Source organism: Ptychodera flava, chromosome 9 (assembly GCF_041260155.1).
Source record: "Ptychodera flava strain L36383 chromosome 9, AS_Pfla_20210202, whole genome shotgun sequence".
Lineage (NCBI taxonomy): Eukaryota > Metazoa > Hemichordata > Enteropneusta > Ptychoderidae > Ptychodera > Ptychodera flava.
Window position 1 is genome coordinate 34,976,695 of NC_091936.1, and position 22,342 is coordinate 34,999,036.

At 37.1% G+C, this 22,342-nt stretch overlaps 1 protein-coding gene across 2 annotated transcripts; it reads left to right on the forward strand.

Moving 5' to 3' along the window:
* Positions 1-22: 22 nt before the first annotated feature.
* LOC139140821 (peroxisomal bifunctional enzyme-like) lies at positions 23-21,679 on the forward strand. 2 transcript variants are annotated; one of them, XM_070710258.1, is made up of 18 exons: positions 23-211; positions 1,205-1,241; positions 2,398-2,506; positions 3,253-3,391; positions 4,286-4,442; positions 4,932-5,061; positions 5,807-5,918; positions 6,708-6,795; positions 10,287-10,442; positions 10,979-11,242; positions 11,806-11,958; positions 13,212-13,280; positions 14,044-14,146; positions 15,954-16,103; positions 18,193-18,317; positions 18,741-18,838; positions 19,647-19,759; positions 20,468-21,679. In XM_070710258.1, exons 1-18 carry the CDS (start codon positions 141-143, stop codon positions 20,542-20,544), a joined length of 2,151 nt encoding a protein of 716 aa, XP_070566359.1. In that variant the 5' UTR covers positions 23-140; the 3' UTR covers positions 20,545-21,679. The 2 variants fall into 2 exon arrangements, with proteins under 2 accessions (XP_070566359.1, XP_070566357.1); XM_070710256.1 differs by lacking the exon at positions 13,212-13,280 and adding an exon at positions 13,086-13,154 and having other exon boundaries at positions 29-211; positions 20,468-21,663.
* Positions 21,680-22,342: the final 663 nt, after the last annotated feature.

Consider the following 22,342-nt stretch of genomic DNA (forward strand, 5'->3'; position numbering starts at 1 on the left):
TAATGGCCTGAAGAGGGCGCTATTTCTTAGATCAGCTGTTCATCACCAACATACACGTTATCATTTATGTCATCGATCTTCGTTGTACACCTGCACCGCGTCTGAAGCTGCAAGCTGCAACTGGGGTCAATCAGTGAAGTATGGCAAACTACAGGAAAGAAGGCGACATTGCGGTTATTACATTGAAGAATCCACCCGTCAATGCGCTGAGGTAATATTATTTCTGCAATTCTGCAAGCCCGGTTGTTCGCCACTTGCCGTTTTGCGTATGAACATGGGAAATGCATGCAGTTCGCAGCGAATACCAGGGCATTGGACCATTCGCGTGAGGTCACGCCTGAAGTTTTGGCACCTATGGACTGCTGAACATCTAGCGCAATTACATTTCTTAACACGATCGGAGAAAGGACACATCTTCGCAGATTGGTACATTGACGATAATTTGAACAGTTAAAACTCTGTAAACATGATTTATTGCAGAAATATAAAACTCAGTTCATGAACTTTAATAGACCGGCCATGAAACTAAAAGTGCAGGTCTATTTTCGATAAAGGCAGTAACTGTCTTTCAACAAACTTCAAATACAGTGACACTCTGCCACCGTTACATCCGTATTGTAGATGTCAGCCATGTCCATAAATTCAAGCTTATTACCATTAAAAGTTTATTGACCTATCGAGGGACAGCCTCAGATGTTAAAAGGCAAAGGTCATTGTGGTGGTAACTTTATATTAAGAATAATGAATACAAGCATGGAGGTATTGCACAGTCTGTGATACAAGTAATTCCACTGCATTTAATTATGATTGTGATATTCATGATTATAAAACCGACTGACATTAAAAAATGAAATGTATGCCAACAATTGACATTACAATGTAAATTGAATGTACACCTGTATAAGCTCAGGAACATTGTCCATGATCTGATGTCTATATATAGTCTGTTGCATACAGCAAATTATATTATATCCATTGTTGAGTGCACAGTGTCCAAGCTTCATGAATATTATTGGAAGAAAGATTCCTACTGATTTTCTTTGCCAATGCAAACGATACAGCTAACGTTGCGTTGGAGTGCCAATATTTTTGTGGTGAAGGATTTATAGAATAACAAATGAAAACAAAAATGATAGTTTTGAGCTAATGTTAATAGAAACCTATTTTCTGAACTACATTTTTTATCCTTCCTCTTCAATTACAGCCATGCAGTGCGAAGTAGCATTGATCATTGTCTGACGGTAAGCAGTTGGTGTTTTCTTGCATGATAAAACATTTTACAGTCCAGATCATTTCCAAAATTGGTGAAGCTATACCATATTATTTTCCCCTGTCATTAGCCAATCAGCAGCCAGTGCGCCACCAGTAAAAATTGTCTTTCCTGGCAACCTCCACCTGCGTCCTTCGTTACTACGCCATACTGTGTCGAACTCTCGCGCCATATTCTGTCGTAATGTCGAACAGTTGTGTGGCCACTCTGTCAAAACATATTTTCAAAATCGCGTACCATTTTTATTCTGGCTTCGACAACCAAACCCCATATTATATATCGCTGTGATTCCTGGACTCTGGCCTGAAGTCCTGCGAAATATAACTCGTGTACCTTCACAGATTGTTCAGAAAACCCCATTTGTATCGGAGATGGCAGCGATCACAAATTCTACTGTATGTCGAACAGTTGTGTGGCCACTCTGTCAACACATTTTCAAAATCGCGTACCATTTTTAGTCTGCGTAGGACAACTACAAAACAGGTATCATTTTAAAGCTCTGACATCGCTCTTCCTTCTTGCAAAACGCCATACGCGTACCTACGCAAATAACCTTTATAACAGTATTTCTAATAGAGATGACGAACATCCACAAAATGATTCTCGGTACTTGAGCGAAATCGATAAACTGGGGGTAGAAATGAATCGTCAATATTTCAAATATTTCTTCACTCATCTGACTCCTTGTTGGACATGACCTTCTGCAGAACACGTGGATTATGTTGACAGTCGAAATTTGTCGAAATTCACAAGACAGAGGCTTAATAAGTGGCCCAAAACTGCCGATCACACTTGGTGGGTAATGTGTGACCCAGCGTGACCTGTACTTTATTAATGATGTAATCTGGTCGATGATGGCTAAAAGCCGGAATACATTATCATAATGAGTTGCCAATTTTGGAATTGACCCGGACTGTTTTACGACAAGTTTGCAGATACTATCCAATGTTTCATGTATATAATTGTGTTCGATACAATTTTTTGACCACCAGCTTTTGATATGAGTGCTAGTCTTTCTATGTTACCATTTGTGCCAAACCACTACACTGTCGTCACATTAAAGTGATAGATGAAAACATGGAAAATAAATTTACAAGAAATGCAAACACTGATACTTCTGTTAACAGAGAGCTCAGAACGATAACGATGTCTCTGCTGTGGTTCTGTGTGGAGATGGTGGTGTGTTCTGTGCAGGCGCTGACATCAAAGAATTCAGCAAAAATCAACATCGACTTGGTAAGAAATTCGTTTGGTTTGTGTAAAGTTTCAAGAGGTAAAGCTCACATTTATTCATAGTCTCATTGACATCCATGAACAACTGCTTAGCCTGCCCCAGAACATCTGTTGCTCAAGAAAGTTAAAATAGTAACAAAATGATGGTAGTATACAATAGGTTTGGTTGAATACTGCAGGACATGCTTCAAATCTTTCAAAGGGCCAGTACCGGTAGTTGTAAATTTTGATGACTTTTTCTACTATTTTATGTTTAAAGTAAACAGTCTCTTATTCCATTCCCCAAAGCACGTTGAAATACATAATGTTGAGCTCGTCGGCTCAGAAAGCACATGTGTTGACTGCATCGTTATTGTTTGCCAGTGAAATCTGGACCAGACTAGAATTCAAATGTAAACAGTAACAGTGCATTTTACGCATACAGACACCATGTTGACAAGCTTAATAGTTGGTGTTTCAACGTGCTTTGGGGAGTAGAACAAGAACTTGCGATTAATGTACAAAACAAAAATAGCAAAAAGTTATCAAAAGTTACAGATATTGTCGCTTTATAATGACATATCAATCATTTTCCAGTGTCATTTTACACAACTCTTTTACAATAATCAATAAATAAACTGCATCATTATTATTATTTATTTTAAATAATCAGTATCCCTGTGGGTTTATTCCAGTCATGAATGCATGGCCATATTTCAAAATATGAAAAATCAAAAATCATGGTATGGGTTTTTCTATTGGTTTTCCAGTGCCAACAATTAGAGATAACGTTCGCCAGCTTGAGGCCAGTGACAAGCCAGTGGTGGCTGCCATCGCAGGGATTGCACTGGGAGGAGGTCTAGAGATTGCCTTGGGATGTCACTACAGAATTGGAAATGTCAATGCAAGGTGGGTCATGCCATTCCATGCCAGGTTACGTGCAGCATTTTAACTTGAGTACACACATGCCCTGAACACCAAACATGAATGGTACTGCACCACTGAGTCAGTTGGTTAATGTCCTTTTTAACTCACAAGCAGTCCAGTTTACTGATGTTCTGGTCATTTTTATCTCAAATCATACAATTTTTTAGCTTTTTACCTTTGCCTTTCATAATGTTTATTACCAATTTTGGGGATATTTATTCCATCATGGGTCTCAGTTGTTCAGAGATATCAAATTGAATTGCTCTTCATGATCAGTCGAAGTATGGTAGATGTCAGTTGGTTTTAATACTGTGGTGACCAGTACTAGAGACAGTTAAGTCGGCAACTTGAACTTGCAGGATTACTCACACCTATATTTAGAAGGCAGAGCAAATGTGGTGTTTATACAAGGTTTGAGATAACTGTTCAGCTTCAACCAATGAATTTGTCATTTTGGTAATTCCACATACAAGAAGAAGGAGACAGGACATCAAGTCTTGGTGGCAGGATCACTAGATTTGACTTGATGTGAGATCTACATCAGCACAACCAAATGTTAAATTCACTATGAAGCTTATGCAACTGGATTTTGTGCTCATCTACGGTAACTTGATTTTGAACATCAACCTACCAAAATGCAATTTATAACATTACAGCATCTGTCGTAATGTTTGTCATACCATGTACACTGCCCAAGAATGGCAGAGACTAGAATGCAATGCAATATGCGATAGTCCCTGCATTTTCTCTGTTGAAATCTTGTTTTATCACAGCATCTGCATTCTTAGATTTCACACCACTGCATCCACCTTTTCATCAATATTGATATTTTAGCAATTAGAAATCAATTTTTGTGTAATCCTCTTTTCTCTACAGAATTGGTTTTCCGGAAGTCCTGATTGGCATACTTCCAGCGGCTGCTGGCACTCAAAGATTACCAAGGGTTGCCGGTGTGGCCAATTCCCTGGACCTTATACTTAGTGGACGTCATGCATCAGCCAGACAAGCTCTGAAGATGGGTATTCTTGACAAAGTAAGCTGAAGAAAATTGAAACTCATCTTTAGCGTGTTCATCAATTACCTATAAGCAGGTTGATAGTCATGATTGGTAACAGTGGCTTTGGGTCAATTCATGGTGATGAATAGGGCAAATCGTTGTAATCTCTCTATATTCCAAATGCATGTACAGTCATTCCGTCACATTGCGCAAAAGGAACACATCACATGTGATGTGCAGCAACATAATACGCAATGACATCACTGCATCTCAGAAAAAATCCACTTAATTTTACACACAAAGTTCTAGTGCCTAGCACTCTTAAAGAGTTATTCATTCTTTAGTTTTGTCCAGATACAGGCAGTTTTCTACAGTTGCCATGCAAGATCTTTTCACTAAAACGCGTAATCTCAGCCAGATTGAAAAATGACTTCCTCTCTGTCCCCAATATTCATACTTACAAGTAAATGTTGAAAGTTGCACTCATGGGGTATTGCTTTGCTAATTGGTCCAGTATCTCCTCAGGTTGTACCAGGAGACGTTGTTGAAGCAGCTATTGACTACGCCAAGTCTGTCGCCTACAAACCTGTCAGTCTGAGACGTGTTAGTGAAATGCCAGTCAAGGGGGTTGAAAAGGCCGACATTTTGTTCCAAGGTAAGACTCGACCATCAACAAAAGTGACGACCATTCAAACATGGCAGAGGAATGTATCCTATCTTTTTTAACCTTTCATCCCCATTTCCCTCTCTAGAGATCCAACTTTGCCACGGAAAACAATGGAATTGGTTCAAACCACGGTGGTAAAAGGGTTAAATCATTGATGATTTTCCTATTGTCCTACAAATGATTTATGCAATATTATTATACTCCAAAACATGCTAAATTTCGGTGTTTACAACCTCCCCCACCTTGACCGGATCAGATATACCCCTGATAAATACTGTATACCTTAAACCCCTGCCCTTCAAGTCATTTCATGAAGAATTTCCATTGCCATTTTGTGAACTAACACTAAAAACAAGCTTTAAATTAATTGTTCAACAAACTGTGATAAAAATATAGTTTATCTTTTCCTAAGAAAAAATATTGTATGGATCAGTTCAACTTGAGTTCTAGTGATAACTGGCATGAAATGTAGGACCTTTCAACTTTCAACGTAATTTTTCCAAACGCTGGAAAAATTATAAAACTGACAATGACTCTCTCCTTTGTCTGAAGAAAGAAGACTGTTTGAGTGAGGTCAACAAATCTAAGTCGGCTTTTACAGTTTAGTTGAGCTTTAAATTTGCCAAAACCAGCACTAAAAACACATTATCACAAAATATATGTATTTCAGTATGATGTCCATGTTCTCTTGTAGTTTATCCATCATGAAAGTTCTTTGATTTCTGTTTTTTAGAGGCAAGAAAGAACACTATGAAAAAATCCAGAGGAGCCATTGCACCAATGAACTGTTTACGAGCCATAGAAGCCGCCGTCAACTCACCAAACTATGAAGAGGGTTTAAAAAAGTAGGCAACAGAAGTCATTAGAAAATTTTTCAAAATGTGTTATGACAGGATGTCCTTATGTAAACAGGCTACTCTTACAATACTGTCAACTGAGTTATGTCCTCTCTGACTGCTGAGGACTACGTGAAACCACCTCTGACAAGTTCAGTCTAGACTGCAGAATCAGGTTTAATGCTAATGTAACACATCGTGTTTACATGCACAATACAATAAGCAGTCTAAATTCAATGCCTTAAAAAGAATTTGCTTTAAACAGGAGAGTCTGCATTTAACAAACCTTTCACCCCTTGATGGCCATGTAATGGTACAACCCTTGGGGATACGGATTATTAAGATCTGCACATGACAAACAAATCTCATAGGGAGGGAGTTTAGTTCTATTTTGATTATCATACACAAATGCACACTTACTACATGTATGTACATGTACATGTATATGCCATGGAAAACGTGTATAAGCTTGACACTCAACCACCATTCAGATTATGTTTTGAAATGTCTGATGTTCAGAAACCTGTTACATGTAGCTGTTTAAGCCACCAACAAAATATTTCAGCAGTCTGTAGTTTTGGGAAAAGTTTTCATTATCCGTGGTCTCTTAGGCAGGAGCAAGAATCTGCCTAGATACACATCTTTAATGCTTTTCAGACTCAGTTTCTAGCCCTACATACCATGTGATCTGCCTTGGCAAGACGTCTAATCACAAAAAAAGCACACATGGTTTTACAAGTCTGTGATTCATCTGATAGCCATCCTTTTTACTCTTCGATACACTGCAATTCCTTTTAGAGAGAGCGAGCTAGGCAACCTACTGGGGACAGGAAACCAAGCTCCTGCTATGTCCTATGCATTCTTTGCTGAACGAACTGCCCAAAAGGTAAATACATGTACATGTTATTATCTGTCAGTAAGTTCTATGCACTTTACGCTGTTTCTCTTGGGGTTTAAGCTCCCATTTGCCATACATATATGCCAACTGGGAGGTTGTATGGTTGAAAAAAGTCTGTCTGTATGTATTGGATGTCTGTCCATCGATATCAAAAACTCCAAAACCACTTCTCGTGTTAAGCTGATTTTTGGTATAATGATGCCATTAGTGGTGTTAAAGTGAACCTTTCAGTCTCATAAATGTGAGATAGAAATGAGATAGAAAAAAGGTGAAAATAGTCAAAAATCAAGAACTCAGGAACTACTCATCCGATCCTTGTCATATTTAGTTTTTAGATACCTCAGGCCACACTTATTTAGCCACAATGATTTGATGTCAATATTGGCTGCTTTCTATTTTTAATGAAATTTTTTCTGTTTTTTAGCTCACATTTGGTATACCAATGTGAGGTTATTGTATAAGCTGAATCAGTTCATTTGCATGCCATTTGCATGTCTGTCTGTCTGTCTGTCTGTATGTCCGTCCACATCAAAAACAGCTAAACCGCATCACCTACTGTCTTAGTATTTGGTGTACAGGTGCACCTAGGGATGGAGATGTTAATTTGTTCAAATGAACATGTCAGTGCCAAAAATATGCAAATGAGGGGAAAAAAGTAAAAATCCCTGCAAATTGCTAAAACTCTGTAACCGTTGGTTAGATTGGGTTGAAACTTGGTGTGCAGGTTCCTTTAGGTATTCTAAATTAGGTCTTTAAAATTTGGGATGAAATTTGCATGTTTCTAGTTTTAGGGTAATTATTTCAGTTTTTAGTCAAAAAATGTTTTCTTTGAAACCACCCATCTGATTGCTTTGAAAGTTGATATACATGTTCCTCGGATGACCTAGGCAAGTTTATACAAATTGAATTGAAATTTTCATATTTGTAATTTTTGGGGCAATTTTCCGAATTTTTGGTCAAAATTTTTTTTATTCAAAAACTGCTAATCTGATAGCTTTGATATTTGGTATACAGGTTCCTCAGGTTGATCAAAATCAGTTTTATGAATATTGTGAAGATATCTCGAATTTTGTATTTTTGCTGAATGTTTTGGGTATTTTTCTCATTTTAAGTAAAATTTGTTCTTCTCTGAAACCGCTAGCCCAATTGCTCTCAAATTTGGATTGGATGTTTGCAAGGGTGTTACCCTTCTAATTGTTGAAATTACGACAAAATTGGAAATATTACTGTTTTGGGGCAATTTTTGTCATTTTTGGTTAAAAAATCTTAAAAAATATTTTCTTTTTAAAGCCCCTGGACAGACAGCTTTTATATTTGGTGTACAGATGTCCAGGGATGACAATAGTTAGATATATGGAAATTGTCCTGAAATATACAAATTTGTATTTTTAAGACAATTTTGTCATTTTTGGTCAAGAAAACTTGTTCTCAAAATTACTTGTCTGATAGCTTTTTAATTTGGTACAAAAGTCCCGAGGGATGTTATTAGATAAATTTTCTGCTCAAAGTTTTGGGAAACCCCCAAATTTTATATTTTAGGTAATTTTCTCAGTTTGTGACCTTAAATGACCTACACCAACCCAGGATATGTTGTGAGAGAGTTTCGAAGGCTGTGAACATAATTTTGTCATATTTAATATCAATTTGTAGTAAAATTTGATCCAGAAAACAAAGTTGAGGTAAATTTTTTCATTGCGAACCAATTTTTGCAACTTTTGCATGTAAGACACACAAGAACTGATGAGAAATTTGGATCCAGGATAATTCCAGATGTCGTAATCCCCCCCCCCCCCCCCCCAACAGTGGAAGGCATTTCACTTTCTGTAACTGATTTAAGTGCTGTTTACATTCGAATGATAGCACTCATAGCAGTAATTAAAACATTCCCAAGGTTGTAAATACATTTCCTGCCAGCTGGTCTTATATAAGGGGTGGAACATTTGATATTCAGGAGGGGGTAGGGGCTAGAAGATTGATGAGGTAGCATTACTTTTTACCAGATCCCTTGTACATTTTCCCTACTCTCCCACCTTTTCTTTTGTAGGATCTGCTTGTCCCATTGCTATAGAAGTTGATATGCATGTTCCTAAAGATGACCTCCAGAACCTAAGTTGCAGACCTTATTTGCTTTTGTCACTATTGTTTTTCTGGTTTAAATATTTCTTGAATTTACCAATTCAAACCGAATGTGAGCACACTGTCCTTGACGGTATTTTTTCAATGTAGTAAAAAAATCTTCTCTGAAACCAATGGTCAGATTGCTTTAATATTTGGTGTGTGGGTTCCTTGTGATGACTAAAATAGGATCCATTGAAATTATGATGAAATTTGCATATTTGTATTTTTTTATGTACCGGTACTTTTTGCCATGCTTTCAAATTTGGTACACAGGTGAAATTTAGTCGGTCATTCATCCAAATTCAAGCACTGCCTGTTTATGGTTCTGTTATGAAAAGAGTATGATAATGCTGTTTCAGACTGAGGTGTTATTTATAGGAATGGTGCAATTCTTGAAGCTTTGTGATATAAATGGTATTTTAACTGAATTTGACTTACATTGTATGTAACTCATGGACTGTAAAAACCCTATCAATTTGACCAGAAAAAAACAATTAGATTTTAAATAATCAAATTATTAGGAAGTCAACAAAGCAGAAATAATTTTAGTGTCGAATTATTAGAAATTTTCCACTACTTTCCACTATTTTGACAGTTCATAAGTGAAATGCTTACCATCTTGGATGATTGAAACATATAAAGGTGATTTTCCAGAAGTCCCAACTTAGACATATTCTGTACTGTACATGTATTGTTCTGTTTATGTTATCAAAAATAAATTGTTCAAAATAGTTTGTCAAAATAGGTTGGTCGAATTAGTATAGATTGAGAAAGTCACAATTTCCATTTGTGGTCGAATTGATAAGGGTAAAATAAAATTACGTTTTATAGAAAAAATAGGATGTTCGAATTTAAGGAGTGGTCAAATTGATAGGGTTTTATGGTAAATCTAGGCTATAGGATAGCTTATGTGTTATTTATAGCCATTATACAATCTGTGTAAACTGTGCAATGAAAGTGTTACATTATTCTTTATAATACTTTTGATAACCTTGAACTTCTTAAGTTGCAAACATTTGTCTCTTCAGTGTACTTTCTCTACTACGACCCATTCATCAGGACTTAAGATAGCTACATACAAAATAGATTTTTATTTTTTTCTCAGTTATAGAAGTTCCAAACCCCAATAAAGTGTATATTTCCTGAAAGCCCTGATATTAGGAAATCCAACCGTGCACAGTACACAGTCATTATTTGCATAATAATCATGTGACAAGCGTTTTGCTGAACCTTCTAATAATCCGTTTTTCCTCCCTTAGTGAATACGCTGTGAGATTTCCGGTTGAAATGTTGTTACTTTTGTCCAACCATAAAGACCATACTTGTCAACAAGGCGTTTCATCACATTTGTATATTTTCAGTGGGAGCTGCCAGGTGGCAAAGCTACATATAAATCGACAAAGCCATTGCCAGTTAAGACAGCAGCTGTGATTGGTTGTGGTACCATGGGTACTGGAATTACCATCAGTCTCATCACAAGTAACATCCCGGTGGTTCTCCTGGAAGCTGATAAGAAGGTAGGCGTAGAGAGCATAGATCATCATTCATAGGTCAAGGGTCACAGATCAGAAGATTTCATAAATGAACCACTGCAGTTTAAAATCCTGTCAAGACCTGCAACCTTGTCAAATTTCATTTCCCAACTTAAATTGTATTGTTACTGTCGTAAAATGTTAGCTTCCTGCAAAAAGTGCAAAATACTTATTTTGACCTCCAAGACACTTACTCTTCCTTTGTAAAGAGTTACTTTTGCCAGGATATACAAAAGATCAGTCTTCTTGAAAGTCATGCAGTGTAACAGTACTTAGCCCTGGTATATAGCTATATGGTATTACTGATGATCATTTAAAAATGCAATCGTTCATGTTCACAAGTCTTAGGAGGTCTTACCAAGATGTGACGAGAACAGCATTTCTACTGTAACCTTTCTGAACAAATGGCAAAAGAATTCATTCCGGAATTAATTATTCTGCTCGATTATCAGTATGTTGAATTCAGAGTTGTAAAAGTTTAATATTTTCTTTCGTTTTACATGTTAACTTCATCCTCTCAGCTCTTAGAAAGGGGTCTGAAATTTATCCAACAAGTCTTTGCCAGAAATGTGAAGCAGCGTAGAATGAAGGCTGATGCAGCCAAGAAACTGATATCCTTGGTCACGCCGACGCTGGACTACCAACAAATCAAGGATGTTGACCTTGTCATTGAAGCAGTCTTTGAGAACATGAAGCTGAAGAAAGAGATATTTGCCAAGCTAGACGCCGTTTGCAAGCCTAGTGCCATTCTGTGTAGCAATACATCGTCATTAAATATTGATGAGGTGAGCCAATCAGAGAGGTATTTATATCAAGTAAATAGACATATTGTCTAAAGGAGACTTTATAAGATCAGATGTTATGCTTTTACACATTTTTCAAACACTTATTCATGATGTCCCTTACTTGACTTCGATTTAATCAGAAATGTTCTTTTTACAACGAGTCAAGTAACCTGTATTTCTACATGTATGCATGCGCATGCATTTCTTATATTCACGCTTTGAAAGACCATATTTTTTATCAACTTTTAAATGGGAGTTATATTGTGCTGTCTGTTATTCTCATCCGGAACATTCATCTTTAACCCCCTCTCATTGCTATGGTTTGCCCCAAACCCATTGTTGTCAATAGTGACTTTGGGCCTGTTTACATGGAATTGGGATGAACAGGTTATATATTTAATGTGATTTTCCTCAAAGCAGAAGACCAGAATATCAAATTGTCAAAGACAATCATCCAAAGAAAAATCCTTAGCAATCAGAAATCATGTTTTCAAACTATGATTTTTTTTAATTCAGAAAGTCATCAATACATTCAATTCTACTGTTTTTGTTTCAATACTCAGATGGCAAGTGCTACCAAGAGGCCGGACAAAGTTGTTGGGACGCACTTCTTTGCTCCAGCTCACCTCATGAAACTGCTAGAGAACATCAGAGGCAAAGATACTTCTCCAGAAACCATAGCAACGGTCATGACTCTTGGGAAAACAATAAAAAAGGTATGAAATGAAAGTTACACTCTCTGGACTCCATGCCAGATTAAGCAGTCAAATTTAAGCAGTGTATTTACCACAAAGAGGTTGACTTCTGAGATGTACACTGGTCACATACAGTGTATTAACTTTGAATGTTAACGTACTTTGGTATGTGATGGTGATAGCTAGAATGTACATGTACATGTCACAGACAGGGGTTCATACACAAAAGCAGAACCTTAAAGGCCTGTGTTGGCGCCAGATTTTCTCATCAGAAAATTTACCCACTAGATTACAATTTCAATGGAAAACAAAAGGTATCACACCTCCATAATCCTCTTCCATACTAGAACAAAGGCGATCCCAGAGATCGCTAAAAGTGCCTTTAAAATAGATTTGCAAGTACTCATTGAAACTTTGGAACTCCATCTCCTCCTCTGCCTTGCTCCGCTTGGCTGTCTTTTTTACTGAAACTGTCAACAGTACAAATTTCAGGCATTGCCATTGTTCCATTCATTGTTTCATGAGTCATAAACAAATGTTACATGATTCCATCATCAACCATGTTTTTGATCAACACAAGCACGGTCCCTCCACAAAATTTTGTGGAGGGACCGTGACACAATCAAACATGCCTGATCATTATCTAAAATCGATGGCACTTTCTTGTTCAAGTGCAATACTGTATCTTAAATGGAAGTCCAGAAAAATGATTTCCACATTTAGGTAGAACGCACCTCGGGACAGACATTCGGACTCTCAAACTTTTACAATTCTCTTCTGATATACCACATGTGGGGGTTCATTTTAAAGCTCTTGGTGAAAGAAAACTTTTCAACGGCTTAGTTTTTCGAAATTCAAAAATTTTTATTTTTCTCCATAGAGTTAACACAGGGATGGCGGCCGTTTTGAATTTCTAATATAGGTAAATTTTGGGTAATTTGTTTCTCAAGCACCAAATTTGCACGGTGACCCCCTATTTTTAATCTTGATTTTGAAAGAGAATGATTGAACGATTCCTTGAGGAAAGTTAGAGCAAAAGTTTAAGTCTTTCACTTTCGAGGTGCATACTACCTTAAGGAAATGCAACTCCGGTGTATGTGTGTTATTCAATAAACTGTATTTGATTCCACATTATACTTTTCAATCAGGTACCAGTCCTTGTTGGAAATTGCCATGGTTTTGTTGGCAACCGTATGATGTTTCAGTACACCTCTGAGGTAGGTTCTTGATCCTAAATACAGACTTCTACATTCATTTGTTCCAATTCTCAACAGGTGCCAGTTCTTGTGGGTAATTGTACAGGTTTCTTAGGCAACAGAATGCACTGGATAAGAGTCACTGAGGTAGGCTACGAACAAATGAACTATACACATGTACAAGCTATTTTGGCTGCAGCTTATGGTGCAGAAATACCCAAACTGATATAAGGCTTCATGTGTGTCTCTCATCAGCTCATCAGCTTAATTTTTATCAGCTTTTTGTGTATAAAGTTTTGGAAAATGTTGGTGTTGAATTATATATATATATATATATATATATATATATATATATATATATATATATATATTAATTATTGTTTTGAAACATCGTTGTATCATATACAATGATGAGAAGAGTCTCATTGTTAGCACACAGAGTCATGGCTGACATTTCCCATGCTGCATTGCACTAACCACCCATGCTGCATTGCGGTAAAGAAAAGGCTTGCACATGACAAACTAGATTTTGTAAACTGAGTAAGCAGCTAGCATGCATAGCGTTAGAATTAACATTGCTCAAAATTATGATCAGACTCAATGTGACAACGAGAAACAAAACCGTCTTTGCTTCATCTAAACGGGTCAGTACTAGTTTCATTTAACCGGCTCAAACCAGTCAGGAGATTCCAAATACAAGTAGTCTCTATCAAGGCTCCGACGTTTAGCTGTGCACCTTGTAGGGTATGCAGTTTGTATCACATCTCGATGATGCCCACATGTGTTCATTCACGCATTAAAATTACTTTTAAAATCACTGGACTGTAAAATCATTGGACTGTATCTTTAAACAAGAATGTTATGTCATATGTACCTGTCTCTGATCACTTGATTAGCCTTTCATTGAAAGGCATCGTTCCTGATTGAAGAGGGCTGTTTACCAGAAGAGGTTGACCGTGTTTTAGAAGACTTTGGTTTTCCACTGGGCCCACTCAAAGTATCAGACTTGTCAGGTGAGTTAGTGACTGTGACTTGCCACCTTTTTTGGAAAAGTTGTCACCCTTTCATTAGCTCTGCTTGGCATAACCCGTTGTTTTTATATTTGGTATTTATATAAATACCAAAAAGAGCTTATATGGCAAGTCCGTGGCGTCTGTATGTCTGTATATATGTATGTGGGTATGTACCGTATGTGCGGATGTATGTCCTTCACACGCAAAAGCTCCCATACAGCCTAAGCTACCATCTCAGTATTTGGTGTGCGGTACAGGTAGATGCAGGGGTTGAGATGTGACGTTGTTCAAATGAACACGTCGGTCTCAAAAATGTGCAAATGAGGTAAGAAAAAGGGAAATTCTGCAAATGTTCAGGAGTGGTGGCATGCCAATGACTGAAACAGGATACTCCACTGACCTTGAGTCATTTCCTGTCATTGTTTATGAACTGTTTACTAACAGACCTGCTCAAACTAAGGGACGGACCATTAGATCTTGGGAGGGGGTGGTCACAATGAAATTGTGAACATTTTTTTTACAATTGTAAATTTCTAAAAAAAAATTTTTTTCCAAATGAGAAAAGCTGTGCTAATTTTTTTTCTGAGTAAATTTTCAGATTTATAATTTTTTTTAGTTCGACGCTGTCTGAGGATACAATGTACATCCATATCACTAGTGCAAATAAGATTGCGTGCTGTAACTACAACATACATATGGCCTAGTGATTTATATTGCTGATAGATTTCGCAAAATGTTGCAGATCATCTTTTCACAATCTGAGAAGCTGTTTGCAATAAATGTGGTGAAATTTCAATATTTGTGTTTTTAGGACAATTTTTGCCCTTTTTTGATCAAAACATCTATTTCTCTGTAGCAGCATGTCCAACGTTTGTCATTCTTGTTTTTCTGGTTTAAACATTTCTTGTTGTTTTTCTCGTTGTACTGTGCAGAAATCATTGTCATAACATCAACGTAGAATTTTCCTGCACTGAACAGATAGAAAAAATATTTATTGTTGATCTTTGGTACCCTTACTGGTATGTACCAATGCTGATAAAATGTGAGCGACACCGTATAATTGCAGTATTTTTCATTGTTGTCAGACTTAATAAATACCTACTTTCAAATGGGTTTGACATGATTTCAAGAAGGAGGGTTTCGATGTTTGTAGATAATGTCGGTTGATTCTGATGCCTGTTAAGCATTCAGCAGAATGTTTATTTCACTTCCTAATCTTTGAGAGGATATCGGATATGCACAATATTGGCTGGTACACATCACGTGGAAGGCATGCTGCAAAGTTTTATGTTCACCCATGGTTTGTGTGACCAAGGTGAATGCATACTAATGAGATGCTGCCAAAGCTGAGACCGGTTTCTTAAATCTGTTCAATTTGGACTTTGAAAATGATTCCCAAAAACATTTATAGCATTATTTTGGATGTTCTTTGAGTTCCAGTTCCTTGTTCTACTCCCCAAATCATACTGAAAGGAGTATCTCAAACCATACATTCCAAGTTCCAAAACTGAGTCGGACTTACAAGTCCAAGTACTCGGACTTGCATACACCAAGTTTACATGCTTACCGGGACTTTTTATACTCCGAGTACACGATGTACTTGGACATGAATACGCTGAGTAATATGTGTTCCTACAAATGCATATTTGCCAAGCTGAACAAGACATGATCTTTCAAAACAAAGTTATTTTTATGACCACGGTGCCATTTTACCACAAAATACTGCTGTATGTGCCTTTAGTATCAATTCTCAGCAAAAGAACAAGACTCCCATGATTGTTTAATTGTCCTGCCTCTGTCTGCCTAGGTCTGGATGTTGGATGGCGCATTCGTCAAAGCCAGGGCATCACTGGCGAAAAGGTCCCCGCTGGAACGCCACTTCGTTATCGTCAAGGGCAAAGGTATTGTCCAATACCAGACATGCTGTGTGAGCAGGGACATTTTGGACAAAAGACAGGTACTTTTAAATTGTACACAGACTGTCAAATTCCTGTTTTCTCACTTTAATGTTCATGATAACACAATAAATGCCAATTTATAATGTCCAAAAAAAATTGATTCGTTTCTGGTCACCGCCCACATCACTTCAAAATGTGCGCATCAACTCTTTTTTTCCTGTTTTTCATTTGCCCTATGGAAAGAAGGGAAAAATGTATCACATTCCACCAAAAATGAAAAAAAATGAAAAAAAAATTCATGTCGCCGCATCATTTTTGCCACATGTCAATGACCAGAAACAAACCTATTAATTTTTTTAGCCGTATAAGATTTTATTATTTCAAACAACTGATAATATTTTTCAACTTGCATAACCTTTCATGCTAAGGCTTCTCTTTTTTTACGTTGTATTAAATTGCCTTTTGCTGAGCATCGAACATTAAATTTCCAGTGAAAATGACAAACTTTGACTTTCGTTGCATATTGGAGGTTTGAGAAAATGAGTGATATTTTTATTCAAGTGTTTGTATCGGAAAATGAAGTGTCATTTCCTGCTTGATCATCACAACTGTTATGATCTTCTTCTGAACTGAGAAATAAGAATTCAAAGTGTCCCTTTGCACGTTTCATGAAATCCGTTCAGTCCGTGGGCTGGAGGGGCCCACCGTGCAACCCCCCCCCCCCCCCCCCCCATCCCTACTACATGAGTATTTTTACTCACATTTGGTATACCAATGTGAGGTTATCGCATAAGCTGAATTGATTTGCATGTCTGTATATTTGTGGGTATGTGCGGATGTATGTCCGTCACACACAAAGGCTCCCATACTGCCAAAGCTACCGTCTCAGTATTTGGTGTACAGGTAGATGTAGGGGTTGAGATGTGAATTTGTTCAATGAACACATCAGTGTCAAAAATGTGCAAATGAGGTAAGAAAAAGGGAATTTCTGCATGTGTGCAGGAGTGACAGGCAAACTCCACTTATCTTGAGTCATTTCCTGTCATTGTTTATGAACTGTTACATATTAACAGAACTGCCCAAACCATAGACAGTAGAGGGGAGGAAGACCGTCAGTAGAGGGGAGTTGTTTATGAACTGTTACATATTAACAGAACTCTCCAAACCATAGACAGTAGAGGGGAGGAAGACCGTCAGTAGAGGGGAGGAAGAGCGTCTATGGTCAAACTAAGAGGGGCTAGCTGCCTTTCAGCTATGCATGTTGCTAAAGTTGACCTCCAGTACCTAAAATTTCGGACCTTAATTACTTTTGTCATTCTTGTTTTTCTGGTTTAAATATTTCTTGTTGTTTTTCTGGTTGTACTGTGCAGAAATCATTGTCATAACATCAACGTAGAATTTTCCTGCGCTGAACAGATAGAAACAACATTTATTGTTGATCTTTGTTAACCCACACTGGTATGTACCAATTCTGATCAAATTTGAGCGACACCGTATAATTGCGGTATTTTTTTGTTCTTTAGGACCTGCTGAACAAGAAAAAAGATGTTAACATTGGATATTTTGGGATGCACTACCTATCTGGGCTGGTTTTTGATTTGCATATACCGCAAAAAATGGCGAAAAATGGGTAGGGGTAGGGGTACTATATCCTCCCCTACATTAAGTAAACTAGCATGAAATAGCACAAACCATACATTTTTGGAAAGCTCAGATTCTGCTCTTTATGAGAAACACCAATTTTAGCAAAATTAATTTGTTTCACTATTTCTTATCACACTTTCTGCATCTTTATTGTCAAAGGCTGGATTTAAAAGTATACTGTCACCTGTTCCAATTTTGCCACAGTTACCATGAAAAGAGAAAATCTAACCAATCACAGATTTTAAGTGGTTTTCCACTTTTTAAAAACAGCGCCCTCATATGGGCAATTTTAATACCAAGGAATTTCCCTTTGACCATATATGGGCATATTTAGATTACAGGTGACTGTATACGGTACCTTTAAAAGTAGAATGGGGACCCTGAGATTGGATTCATCCATGGATCTGGATGTCCGTCCACTGCAATGTCTAGGATATGCCAGATCAAAATTTGATGAGAATGAGACACTACAAAATGCCATCCTATACATCCATTATTTTACAGGCAAGGGATATTACAAGTATGAGAGGCCGGGTGCTTTTCAAGCCATGAATGACCCTGACATAAAGGATATGATAGTTGCATACTGCAGGGATCACAACATTGAGAGAAGAAAGATACCGTATCAGGTCTGTTGATTCATTGAAGATGATGTCGTCGTGGCAACTTGCTCCCTTTTATGATGTAATGAAATTATGTTTTAGTATGCTTGGTTTGCCGATTCTTGCTTGCCTAAAATGGTCTGTTAGTGTCAGCAAGTCTACTTGTATGCAATACCCCTGATGTAGACCTTGGTACCTCTGATAAAGACATATGAAATTGTATTTTTTGCAAGGTTTTCAAATTATCAGGAGTCAAAAGTTTCTTCCTGAAGAATAATTTTTCATCAGTATTTTTGCCTTTGTTATTTCATCTCAGTAGGACAAATATATTTTGATCAATCGGTGAAAACCATTAAGATTATTAAATCAGATTTATTGTGGTAAATACTGCATTTATCCAGAACTGACCATGATGATAATTGTTTCACTTTTTGCTTTGTAATTCCACAGGAAATCTTAGAACGCTCTTTGTATTGTATGATCAACGAAGGCTTCAAAATTCTAGAAGACGGTATTGCTACAAGGATGGAGGATATTGACACAATTTGGTGAGAAAGTTCACAATTACAGTGTGCCATATACCGGTAGTATTCTAACTTTCTTTCCCTCCGGTGCATCTCCACTTTGTAAGCATAGTCATAGCAAGCCAGCTGTGAAGATGCAAAATATCGTTCATTTCAAAATGTACCGATATGTATACACCCAAGGATATCAGCTCAGCACTCTTGATGTACAGTGCATCATCAAAGTGAAATAGCAGTTGTTATTTTCTTGTTATTTTCTGAACACATCAGTGCTAAGTCAATGCTGTTTGTACGCCTGATATTTTGCACAATCTCAAAATTGCATGTGAAATTAATAATCAACAATATACCTTTCACTTATAAAATGTGTACATTGATAATTCAAATAATCCATCAGATTTATATTGATATCCCCCATGTTAACCCTTTGAGTGTTGTAATTTTTCCCACCAAAATTTTACTGCCAATTTTACCAATTTCTATGAATTTTTCTGAAATTTTTTGATAATTTTAGACCAAATGGACATCATATTTTATTAGCTACAGTTTTTTATCAAATTTTGGCAAAAATCTGAGATAGTATATTTTATAAAGGTGAGAAAAATTGACGTTGTCGCTCAAAAGGTTAAGTCAGTGATACAAGTGAACACCTAAAGTCAACTCTGAGTGAGACATCCCCATACTGAGTCAACATCATGTTACTGATAAACTTTCTCTGTACATCACACACCCGATACAGTCATTGGATCAGTGTGCACCCATGCTTAATCTGCCGCCTATTTGCAAAATTTTTCTCATATTTTTCATGTATTTTTGTCATTGATCCACTCAGGCTGTATGGGTACGCCTGGCCAAGACACACTGGTGGACCAATGTACTATGCAACAAAGATGGTAGGCTTGCCTAAAGTCTATGAACGCGTCTGCCACTATGCCTCAGCACACCGTAAGTACTCATGTACAATGGGGTTCTGTGTGGGCGATGCTTTGTAAATGTGGAATCCAGACATGTTTGTGCCATTTGCTGGCAATCATTTTTCCAGGTTTTCTACACTTGCAATATATACATACATGTAGACTGAACAACTCCATGATGTCACGGAATGGGATGAAACTGCATAGGGCTGGAGGGATTAGGATTGGCTGATAAAGCCTGAAGGTTTTTGAAGTTGAAATCTTGGTTGAAAATGGTGACAGTAATGATGAAGATCTCCATTATGATTTGATTTTTTTAGGAGTGAGACTGCACAATTATGAAATCAGTTTGAATATTATCACGTGGACATACTGCAAGCTTATCAATGAATTTGCATTTAACTCAAGCTTGCTCATTAAATTTTTCTTTTTATTTATTGCAAGAGAACAGGGGCTTGCGTTGCATGTTTACTGTATCAAACATTGCTGTAGCAAAAAAAAACAGTATGCCGCTATTCTACTAAAAGATTCAGCTGTGTGTGGGCAATGTGGTTTTTGTTAAGGTCAGAGGTCACAGAGCGCCCACACACGGCTAAATTTCAAATCAGTGCTATCTAGTATCTATGCCAGATTTCCCTTTCTGCCAAATGAACTAATGGAAGTTGATGCAATAACTCATTGAATACACTTTGATCAAAACAAATTTGATGATCTGGTGTTTTTCCATGTCTTTTATCAGCTGATATTATGCACTGGCAACCCAGTGACCTCCTGAAGAAGATGGCATTGCAAGAAGCAGCCACAAGTCACCTGTAGAGTCTGCCAATGCTGTCTGTTTATTTGTTAGCTCAAATACACGCCCACACCCCTAGCAAGAGCTCTTCATGGTCAACCAGATGTAACTCCAAAAATGTTTGTCAAGAATTCATGAGAAATAAACTGACAACTCAAACACCTGTCTTTTTTCAGACTTTATATAAGCAATCAATTTATACTGAATCTATCAGTCATTCTAATGATGAGTACTGCTAATTGGTTCTGCTGATAATGAGTACAATTCCTTCAAGACTTTGGTTGAAGCCGGGGACTGAAGGTTATGGACATGTGATTACAGCGGCTTGTGTTGAACCATTGGCAATATGAGATCTAGACATACATGTGTTGTCTAAATTGCAGAGTTGTCAACACTGTCAGGCGTAATTATTGTCTAGGCAGTCAAAAACAAAGAAATCACCTCTGTGAAAGTTAAAACACTATCTGGAAGGAGCTCAGTAGTCAAAACAACACCACACATCCCGCTAACTGCTCAGGTAGAATGCATCATTTGCAATCTTCGTTTGTGCAGATCTGGTGGTGGTGTTTTGAATTCTGACCTCCTTCCAGATAGCATTTCAACTTTTGCAGACTGAGTTAATTTCTTTGTGATTGACTGTATGCTAGACGATAGTTACACTTGACAGTGTTGGCAACCTTGATTTAAACATTGTGTCTAGTTTCCTAGTTGCCAACGGTGCGACACAAACCACTTTACTGTACAGGGGATAAAGATTTCATAGTTTGAGAGATCATCAAATTTATATTTATCAAGAAGTACATGATGTTATCATTTTTACAGTACTGCAAATATCTTTTATAGATTGAATGAGATACTATCAAGTCTATTTCACAATGTGATCCGTCAAGATCAATGTTCAATCAATGTTACATCAAATGATGAATCTTTTAATCCTTCATGCCAAGGGAAAAAAGACTTCCATTATACATCCTACCTTATTATGCTCACAACTAGTGCTCACTTCAAGTTATTAAGTGACTACATGTTAGGTACAATATCACATTGAAGAGTATCAACTAGTCATATGCAGCTGTTATATTTCTTGAGATGTAAAATTAATTTACATGAAATAAATTGGTATACATTTGTATTTTATGAGTAAAATATAAAACTCAAACCTATTCTACCTTGTAATTTGTTTCAATAATTTCTACTTTTTATATTATTTCTTGACAGGTAGATATATTTTACATTACAAAACATCATGCCCAGTCAATTAATATAACGAGTCTGTCACATGGTGACCTTTCATACTTATTCCCCGTTGGATAACCAACTTAGCCTTAAAAAACAATATGATTGATTCAAACCATGGAAACAAAAATATAACGACATCAATATTTTAAAGTCCAACTAGCTGTAACTCTTGAAGTTTGTTGACCTCAAAATATCTTCCTATTCTCTCCTGGTTTTCTCTGAATTCTATCCTCTGAAGGGATATGGGCTTTTACTGCATTAGGAAACCATGCATTCCTTTGTGAAACATTTGAAAAGTAAATTCAAATTTTAATGGTCATTTTGATTTCCCACCATTTTCAAAAACCAGTAATATTACAGAATATACGCTGGCACAGTTGAAAACAATTGCCCCTATGCATTACATTGGCCTACTCTGTGCAATTCATGTGAAGATTTCAGGCAGATATGCACATGTATCTACCATTTTTGCTTTTCCGCACGGGGCTGTGATTTAATGTTTGGACAAACATTTAATAGCAGTGTCATCTTTATCTTGTTCAAAAGAGTTGCATACATACAGTCCCAGCGGGTAGTTTATAG